Source organism: Cucurbita moschata, unplaced genomic scaffold (assembly GCF_002738365.1).
Source record: "Cucurbita moschata cultivar Rifu unplaced genomic scaffold, Cmos_1.0 Cmo_Scf00004, whole genome shotgun sequence".
Taxonomy (NCBI): Eukaryota; Viridiplantae; Streptophyta; class Magnoliopsida; order Cucurbitales; family Cucurbitaceae; genus Cucurbita; species Cucurbita moschata.
Window position 1 is genome coordinate 5,530,049 of NW_019268520.1, and position 9,978 is coordinate 5,540,026.

The following is a 9,978-nucleotide window of genomic DNA, read 5'->3' on the forward strand; positions in this document are numbered from 1 at the left end:
AAAAAAAAAAAAAAAAAAAACGTAATTTTAAGAAGGAAGAGAAAAAATTGGGCACGCCGGACTGGGTTCGGAGGAGCGAGTTCGAACTCACGCCACTTTGATCATACTCGCTAAACCCCAGTTTCCCTCGCTCAGGTCGGTGGCGGCAAACCTCAAAACCCCTTCCAATTACCAAAATCCCCCGTTCTACCCGCCGCCGGAACCCTAGGTCGCAGAACCACCACCCCACATTTTCCTTCCATGGTCTTTTGACTGCCTCATCAGATGGGTCGGCCGGAACCCTACGTTCTCTTCGCCCAGACCTTCGCTCACCCCCACCTCGACGAGTACGTTGACGAGGCAAGTACCTTTTCTTTCACTTTTTGTCCAATGGCACGGCCTCCAAATCTGAACAAACAGTTTAGTTTGATAAGGCGAATATAAGCATCTTTACAACTGACATTCTTTACTTGATGAAAGCCCAGGTATTATTTGCTGAACCAGTTGTTATTACTGCGTGTGAGTTTATCGAACAGAATGCTTCGTCTACCTCTCAAGCAGTTGCACTCGCTGGGTATGTGTGTCTTGCAGAATTGGACTCGTTACTTACTCCTGAGCATTCGATTTTTAGATTTGCACTTATATGAAAGTTTGACTCTTGATTTTAAGTTCAAGGTTTGCTTAGCGAAGTACTATTTTGGTATCAATGAGTTATGGTTGTTATACCCTTCTTATCGTTCCCTTCAAACTTATTTTTCGTTATTGAGGCCCGGGAGCAAGTATTTATTTATTTATTTTTTGTTTTTAATGCGCGTCTACTTTTCATTTTTAGTGCTACTTTGCCCCCTTCATTTGCCGTGGAAGTGTTTGTTCAATGCGAGGGAGAGACAAGATTTAGGCGCCTCTGTCAGCCTTTTCTATATTCTCATTCATCATCAAATGTTCTGGAAGTTGAGGTAATTTATTGTATGGAGATAACCTTTTTTATGATGTTGTCAATGTTACATTACTGATCTTCTGAGTGACAACACAATTATGTTGTTTAGATTATTATTGTTATTATCTGATTAGACCCAATTCGGTCAATCTATGAAGTTTACGTAAGAATTAATTGGGCTCTTGTTATTGTGTATTTTGTGTTCCTGTGTGATCTTTTATTTGATCTCAATGAAAACATGACTTTTCATTTAAACACAAACCAAAAAAAAGGGGAAAAAACGTCAATCCAAAGGAGATATAATAAACCCCTCCATTTGGACAAAAGAGAAGCATAACTATAATATTTAAAAAGTTGTGACAATTTATGCTAGGTAAGTATAACATACTTGGTTGACCATTTTTAAAAAATGTAATTGATTTTTTTAAGCAACCTGTTTAGTATTTTTCTGATTGTTACTTGGAGAGCGTTGTTGTAAATTAGGCTTGATTTTGATTGCTGTATTGGATTAAGATTGTTGATGTTTTCAAAATAACCTTCTCATAATATGCCTACATCACCAACACTAAAAAATCATGTCTAAATCTAGTACACCCACCCAACAATCCTCCCAAAAGAAGGTATTGGAGGCATCACTGTTGGAACCATTCACAATGTTCGAGAAGAATAAGTACCATTGGTATCAAGATTGCTTGGAGACTACATCCAAAGAAATTCCTTGAATTTTTTTGTTATTGTTAAGGGATAAATCTACTAGATCTACACCTATTAAGACGGTTTGCAACCTTCATTTGAAATGACCTCACCAATTATGAACAATTTAGTTATTATATTTGGGATAAGATGAGATGCTCCAAATAGTATTGGATCATTTGATCGTGGTTGATTTTCTTTAATGTGTTTGATTTCTAGCTTGCTAGTCATAAGGGTTGTAGAGAGATGCTCCATGAGTTCCTCCTCCCCGTCTTTCTGAGAGAAGGCAAGACTTTTGTGACAAGTGGGCTTTTGTGCAGTTTTATGTGATTGGTGAGGAGAAGTTGTAGGACCTTTAGAGGAGTTGATAGAGACATAAGTGATGTTTGGTCCCTCGTTAGGTTTTATCTTTTTCTGGGGCATCAGTGATGAAGCCATTTTTATATTACCTTTAAGTCTCATTTTATTTAACCGGAACCATTTTCTTTAGTTTGACTCCTTTTTTTGGACATGGTTTTTTTAGATGCCTTGTATTCTTTCCTTTTTTCTTAATGAAAGTTTGGTTCTTCATAAAAAAAAAAAAATGCACGTGGATGATTTAGAGCTCTTAAAGGACAAATGCTTTTTAAATTGTGTTTCTTTGGGTACAGGATTATTGTTACATTTATTTACCATTATTTTTTTGGGATAGATGAGAAGGTTCACTTTCTATCACTTTTTGGCATTTGATGACTAAGAATTATTAGATCTTTTTTCTTTTTTTTTCATGAAGAATCAAGATGGTTACATGTCATCTTGTGTTCTATTGTTTGTCTGTCTGTTTTTGTTTTCTTTTTTTATGGATTTCTAGTCCTATGACTGTAAATTACTATTTGTATATATACATATATTCTAATTTCTTCTTAAGAAAATTAGATCTGGTATATTCTCAAATTACGCAGAAATAACACTTTTTCTTCAAATGTTAACTTCTAGGTAATGTTATTCCTTATGCTTGACGTCTTTTTTGTTGAATAGTATTTATTTTGTTTGACAGGCTATTGTAAGTAACCATTTAGTTGTTAGAGGCAGCTACCGCAGCCTAAGTTTGGTGATCTATGGAAATACAGCCGAGGATCTTGGACAGTTCAATATTGGTTTGGATGATAGCTCATTAAATAACCCTGTTACCTCTGCTGAAGGGAACCTAGAAGATCTCCCTCTGGCTTTACATTCAAATGGTTTAATGTTCGACGAGCCCGTGACTTCTCTGATGAAGTTGTCACTGCCTGGTGTTGTATTGGATATTCCAGCTGAGGTTAAGCAATTTTTACAGTTAATGGCCAGCATGTTGGAACAGTTGAGTCCAGGCGATGCAATTCATAAAATATTAGTCATTGTAATTTCAGCTGCTTCCTCTTACGTCTCTTACATCTGTGAGAGATCCAAAGATCTAGAAGGACTGAGTGCTATTTTCAATAATGCCAAAAATGATCTTCTTAAGTTGTGTAAAGCTATGCAAGATTCAAAGGATGTGTCAGCTGACTTGTCCATAGAGTTTCCTTTCCTTGAGTCGGAGGATGATTTGGCTTCTTCAAAACAGCTGGTGGATATTTTGAGCAAGCATTGGAATTTTAACTCGAGCTCCTCTACTGTTGGTTGTCCTTGGCAATTGAAGGTCTTTTTAGATGTTTTGTTTTTATTTGAGATGTTAAACGTGTTACAAATTTAGTTGAAGTTTTCTTTTAGAATACATTTTAATCCCCCCTTTGCTGCTCTAACTGCTTATTTTGTTATTCTCTATCCTATTTCAGAACATCACTATCATTTTTGGGTTAAGTGTGGCTCTTTTCTTGTGTTCTGCTAAAGAGAGTTGCTTCCATTTTGTCAATGGTGGTGGAATGGAACAAATTGTGCATCTTCTAAGTAGAGGCCTGGAAGATTCTACTTCTGCCACGTTGCTTCTTCTTGCAGTTATCGAACAGGCTACCCAACATTCATTTGGATGTGAAGGCTTATTAGGTTGGTGGCCTCGTGAAGATGAAAATGTTCCATCTGGAGCTAGTGAAGGTTATAGTCAGTTGTTGAATTTGTTGTTGCAAAAACCACGTCATGATATTGCATCTCTTGCAACTCGTATCCTTCAACGCCTAAGCTTTTACGAAGTTGCTTCACGATATGAGGTAGTTTTTTTTTTGTTTTTTATTTTTATTTTTTTATTTTTATTTATTTAGATATATCTGCTTCTGTTTATCTATTGACTATAAATTATAGGTTTATAGATGGCTACATTTTCATTCTTATGAGGGAAAAAGTTATGATTTCATTTGTGCAGTGCGCTATCTTGTCTGTATTGGAAGGTCTTTCTAGCAGCGGCAGAGTTCCAAATGTGCATTTGGACGTGCTTATCAGTATGAAGTCCCACCTTAAAAAAATTTTGGTCGGTTTTGTTGTCTTGCATTTTTTTCTTTTTTCATTCCAGTTTCAACTTACTGATTTTCTTGGTAATTCTTCTCCGAAGTTAATTCTCAGTTTATGCCATTGACAAGTGCAATTGCAGAATTTGATAAACTTATGTGGGCCAATTCAAGATCCTTCTCCACCTTCCTGTGCTGTGAAATCGTTGTTTCTTGGTCAAACCGATGGTTTGTTAACATGTAAAGCAACAAGTTGTTTGATATCCTCATCCAAGTGTAGATTTTCACAATGGGATGCTGATCCTCATTTACTTGCACTTCTAAAGGTTGGCAACCTTGGTACTTGTCTCCATATTTCTGAGTTCTGATTTATTTTATTGTACTATTGTGTATTTATCCTCCTCTAAAAAATGTCATTACATTCTATGATAATTTTGTACGACATTTTTCATATTTGTTATTGTTGTAAGTACAAACTATGTTGCTCTCTATTCTTGATTAATTTCGGGTAAGTACATGTGCCTTTTATAATAAAAAAATTCCTAGATGCTAGGTAACAATACAAAAAAATAAATCTCTAGATATTAGGAAACAATATTGAAAAATAGGGGGATTAATGAATTCCCTTGTTTAGTGGGATTACACAAATATTCCTTAAATTAAGGTCGTTCCTTCATCACTCTCCCTCAAGTTGAGAAATAGATATCATTCATTCCCAATTTGGATACTAACTCATGAATTTTTGAGTTGTGTAGTTATTTTGTTAGTACATCTGCCAGTTGAAGTTGTGAGAGCGTATAACTAATGTATACTACCCCGTCTCCAATTTCTCCTTAATAAAATGTCGATCAATTTCAATATGCTTTGTCCTATCATGTTGAATAGGATATGTGCAATATTGATAGCTGATTTGTTGCCGCAGTACAACTTTAATGGACATTCTCCCTTAATATGATAGCTGATTTGTTGCCCCAATACAACTTTAACGGACCTTCTCCCTTGATTTGTAAGTTATTAAGGATTATATTCAACCAAAAGAGCTCACATAGCCCTTGTGCAATAGCTCATAACTTTTATTCAACAGGTGATCTAGCCACTGAATGTTGCCTTTTACTCCTTCACGTCACTAAATTACCTTAGAGAAAAGTACGATACCCTGTCGTAGATCCTTTGTCCTCTATTGATTCTTCATTTTCACATTTCCTAGCTTAGTGGGTCAGTTATTCTTATGAGAGATACTTTTTTACATTGAGGCAAGTATACCATCAGTACCTCGGCCCTCCTGTAGATGGCATGATTGTTTCAATTGCTAGTGCTGGTATTGAGGGAATTTCCGGTTGTTACCAATTTTATCGTTTATGGTGTGATTTGAAGAATCATTGCAAATGTTCTGGCAACTTTTGTTGTTTTCATATAGTCTTAGGTTTGATTGAACTATATGACCTTCATTGTCCTGGTTTTAGATGATTTTTTAATGCTGTAAATATGTTTCTGAAAGCAGGAGAGAGGGTTTTTTCCTCTTTCAGCGGCACTGTTGTCATCCTCCATAATGCGTTCAGAGGAGAGTAAAATCATGGATGTGATCTTGGAGATTGTATCTTCTATTGAAGCCATTATCCTTTCACTTCTTTTCTGTCGCTCAGGTTGTGAAACTTTCATCCACTTTTTCATACAACTTGTGTTGCACATATGAAAGTAGTAGTGTTATTGAAATGGTAGTATCATATACTGTAATTTTATTTATAGTAATCTAATTAAAATAACGTAGTTTAGCAAATTTGGATGTATTTAAGCAGATGTTGGTCATTGTATCTTTCATGTAACTGTTTCATTTTCTAAACATAAAATCAGAGCAATAACATGTCAACAATAAGGCATTCTCATTTTTTAAAACTGATTTTAGGCCATTTCTTTATTACTTTCATTTATTTTTAATGTGATCTGGTTCTTCTATTTTTAAGAAAGCTTGTTATTGATTATAAAAAAGTTCTGTGATCCTTATCCTACATGTACTTCATTTAGAGTTATATTGAGCTACCAACTTTAATTTTTTGATAAATGGTAAGTTTGGGGGCAGAACTTTTTCTTTCAGTGGTGTAGGCAAGGAGACCTTATCCTCCCCCTTCCTTGTGGTTGTTCATATCTTTCACAAAACGGTGTCAATAGGGATGGATAAGGGTATTGTGGGATTGTCCCAGGAGGGTGAAGGATTCTTGTGGGAGTATCCAAGAGGGTGGGTCTCATTCGGTTAGGCAAAGTGTTTCCTCTTTGAAATAGCAAGATGTTTCCTTTGAATCTTTTTTCGAACAAGAAACAAATCGGTGTAAGCAATCGAGATGTTCAGGGTGACCAAAGAGCATAACAATCCAAAGAGCAATGGAATGCTCTCCTCTTTAGATTCTTCATCTTTTGACATGTTTTGAAGATTCCTAGGTTCTGTTTTGCATGGAGAACCAGTTCTTTTTCATCCAGTCACTATCAAATCGTGTTTTCAAGTTGGAAGAAAAGAGAGGCAATTACTATTTTTCATATTTCTCTTCCTAGGAAGCAACTCAATTGGTTTTAAGAAACTTTGGTTGATATGCTGCAATAATCATTGAAGGCTCATTTTCTTAGACAAGCTAAGGGAGAATTTGGTATCAGTTGACTTTTAACGAAGCATAAACAGCATAGTCAGAGCCTTGCATGTATCACTGTAACTAGTTCTGGAACGAGAAGTTGCATCGTAGTACCTGTTGGAATTACTAATAGGATTCTTCTTTTGTATTCATTTCATCATAGCAGCGAAACAGGAAATGGTTTCTGTTTCCTATATAAAAAAGGGGATGGTCGTTTGTTTGGGAAATGGTAAGAGAATTTATGATGAAGCTCATACAGAATGATTTTGTATCCACGCCTGAAGCTGAAGATTTCGAAGGTTAGAAAGAGATGAAAGTCTGAGGACAGTGTTGTTTGATAATATAGTTCATATCAAGCCACGGCAGATTAACCAACAAGCATTTTGGGTCAAAAAAGAAAAAGAATTGGTTGAGATGAATTGGAACTCAATATGGTTATTTCAAGGCTCAATGTTCATAATGAATGGAAGATCTCTATAGCTTTGAAAAGTCATTTTGAGGTCGATTGCTTAATCAATCCATTTGTGGCCTGTAAAACTCTACTCAGATTGGAAGATAAGAGGGTGTTAAATGGGACTTGGGTTTTTATAATTAAGGATTTTTGTATTTATCTTTTTCCCTTCATTCTCATTACCATTCTCTTTTCGTTCTATTCTTTTGTGTTTCTTTTTTGTCCATAAAGATACAATCATAAGTATTAAGCTAACATCGAGGAATCACAACCATTAATATTGGTCTGCTTTTCAGGTCTGATATTCCTACTCCACCATTCTGAACTTTCAGCGACAATTATTCATGCTTTAAGGGGTGATGAAGAGGCCAGTTTGGAAGAATGTATGCCCATTCGATATGCATCAACCCTTATAACAAACAACTTCTTTTGTAAGCCGTCAAATGTTGCTATGATTGTACGGATACACTTGAGAGTGGTAAGTTGTCCTTGTCGATAAACAACAGTGGTATCTGATTTATTGATTCAAGTTACCGTTTTTTTTCTCCTCCAAAGTTGCATTTACTGTGATATAAAACAAATTTCATATACTTTTTGCAGGTCACGGCAATTGATCGCTTACTCTTGACAACTCCAAACTCAGAAGAATTTTTATGGGTCTTGTGGGAACTTTGTAGTATTTCTAGGTGGAGTTGAGGATTTTCTTTTCCTTTTATCGTTCTCCCACTTGACATAATCAATCATTTGACCTACCTTTTTGCAGATCTGACTGTGGACGCCAGGCGTTGCTTGCTCTGACATACTTTCCTGAGGTATTAAAGGCTTTAAAATTTCTTTGTTACATAACCTACTTTTATGTAATTATTTAACAAAACTTATTTATCTATTTATTTAATAGAACTTTTTATCTATAAGTGAAAAGCTAAAAAGTTACAATAATAAGACCCAATAACTGAATACATAATCATTAAAGTTCACTTATACTGCAACCTCCTGACATGATTACGAAGAATGGAATTCCATCGAACATAAATATCAGAAGAAGATACATAGGGATAGACTCGATTCAAATTTTGACGTTTAGTTGCTCTTGGTTTTTTGTGGGTGGTTTGAATGTGCTTTTTGGCTCTGTGTGGAGGTTGGGTTTGTTTTCTTTTCAATTTTTTGGGAGTTTTCGTTGTTTCCTTTATCTATTTTCCTTTATATTTTTGGCTCTGTGACAGGCTCATAAACAATCTCCCACCTCCTTCTCCATTAAAGATGGTTCACTAACCCAAAACCTTCCACTGCGATAATCTTCTACTAACTTGAGATCTTATTTCAGATCCACCCTTCTTTCCACTGCGATAATCTTCTACTAACTTCATTAGCCACCAACACTAGATTGATAAATGCATTTTCATTTGGACATACTGATAACTCAATTGATTGGCCTATAATTTTTTTTTACAGTTTTTCTGCTATGGTTCCCTCTTCTTTTTCCCTGATTCGAACAATTATGATTACTTCTTATAAAAGAAACACCCAATTATGGTTCAATTTTTTTTCCCCAGGCTATTGTCATCTTTATTGAATCCTTACGTTTAGTCAAAGAACCAGAGTCAGGAAGCCGGAACAGTGGTAATCTTATTTTATGGATTTGGCAGTATTTTTCTGTAGTTCTTGCTACTTTCTTATTTCTTATTTTTATTGTTGAAAATGTGTTTTTCTCCCTCCTCTGGTGTTATTCAGGTGCTTTGCCTCTGAATCTAGCGATATCTCACTCTGCTGCTGAGATCTTTGAAGTCATTGTAACAGACTCCACTGCATCTTCTCTTGATTCTTGGATTGTGCATGCCATGGAGCTTTACAAGGCATTGCATTCTTCTCCTCCAGGGTCTAATAGAAAAGATGCTCCCACTCGGTTGTTGGAATGGATAGATGCTGGTGTTGTTTACCATAAGAGTGGGGCTGTTGGTCTTCTACGATATGCTGCTGTATTAGCATCTGGAGGAGATGCTAACTCTAATTTAGCCAATACTTTAGTGTCAGAGTTGACAGATTTAGATAATGCTGGAGAACCTACTGGTTCTGATGTTAATGTAATGGACAATCTTGGTAAAACCATTTCTGAAAAAACTTTTGACGGGATTACTCTTCGTGACTCTTCTATAGCACAATTGACAACTGCGTTCCAGATTTTGGCATATATTTCGGAGAACTCGGTATGTTACTGTTTCATTTTTTAATAATTATTTTATTATTTTTTTAAAGCAATCTTTAAGCTTGTGCTCTGAGTTTTCTTTGTTGAGAGCCTAAACTATTTTTTGATGTAGACTGTTGCTGCTGCTCTGTATGATGAAGGTGCAGTAGCAGTTATCTATGCAGTATTAGTTGACTCTCGATATATGCTGGAGAGGTGCTCAAACAATTATGGTCAGTTTTTTACATCATTCAGATGTAATATGGCTTCGGAAAATTTGTATTTTTTATGAACTAGCTATGAAACTACTGTCTTATTCTTGAATTAGTTGTTTGTTAGTTTACTTTCTTCACTTATCTACTAGTTACCGAAACGACAAGTAGACATGTACAAATCCCAACTTTCAAATCATGGGTGGCTGACTGATAATTCACAGGAAATTTCTGATTTTTAAGTCATCGTTTCATGCCATCCTCAAGTCTTAACCCTTGGATGTATAGATAAACTTTTTTTGGAGAGTTGGGCATGAACTGATAGGGAGAAATAGAGTTGAGAGCTGAGAGCTAATGTGCCATTAGTATTTAGGTGCACTGTGGCAACCAGTTGTTATCTTCTCTTACAGTTGTGTTTGTTCCTTAGCAATGATATTATAATCTTTGAACAAATTATGCACTCTGCTTTATCTTGAATATACTCATGCTTTTTTTTTTTTTTTTTTTTTT

General features: G+C 35.6%; 1 protein-coding gene across 1 annotated transcript in view; it reads left to right on the top strand.

Annotated features, from left to right (window-relative positions):
• The first annotated feature begins 21 nt into the window (after positions 1-21).
• The window catches only part of LOC111441566, a 19,655-nt gene continuing 9,698 nt past the window's right edge, over positions 22-9,978 (top strand). Inside the window, exons 1-14 of the mRNA XM_023078610.1 lie at positions 22-339; positions 465-553; positions 812-935; positions 2,646-3,266; positions 3,403-3,771; positions 3,924-4,028; positions 4,149-4,331; positions 5,507-5,648; positions 7,371-7,552; positions 7,675-7,760; positions 7,838-7,886; positions 8,628-8,694; positions 8,806-9,278; positions 9,390-9,489. Coding sequence (XP_022934378.1) covers positions 265-339; positions 465-553; positions 812-935; positions 2,646-3,266; positions 3,403-3,771; positions 3,924-4,028; positions 4,149-4,331; positions 5,507-5,648; positions 7,371-7,552; positions 7,675-7,760; positions 7,838-7,886; positions 8,628-8,694; positions 8,806-9,278; positions 9,390-9,489 — 2,665 coding nt within the window. The 5' untranslated portion in view covers positions 22-264. The remainder of the gene's footprint in view (positions 340-464; positions 554-811; positions 936-2,645; positions 3,267-3,402; positions 3,772-3,923; positions 4,029-4,148; positions 4,332-5,506; positions 5,649-7,370; positions 7,553-7,674; positions 7,761-7,837; positions 7,887-8,627; positions 8,695-8,805; positions 9,279-9,389; positions 9,490-9,978) is intronic.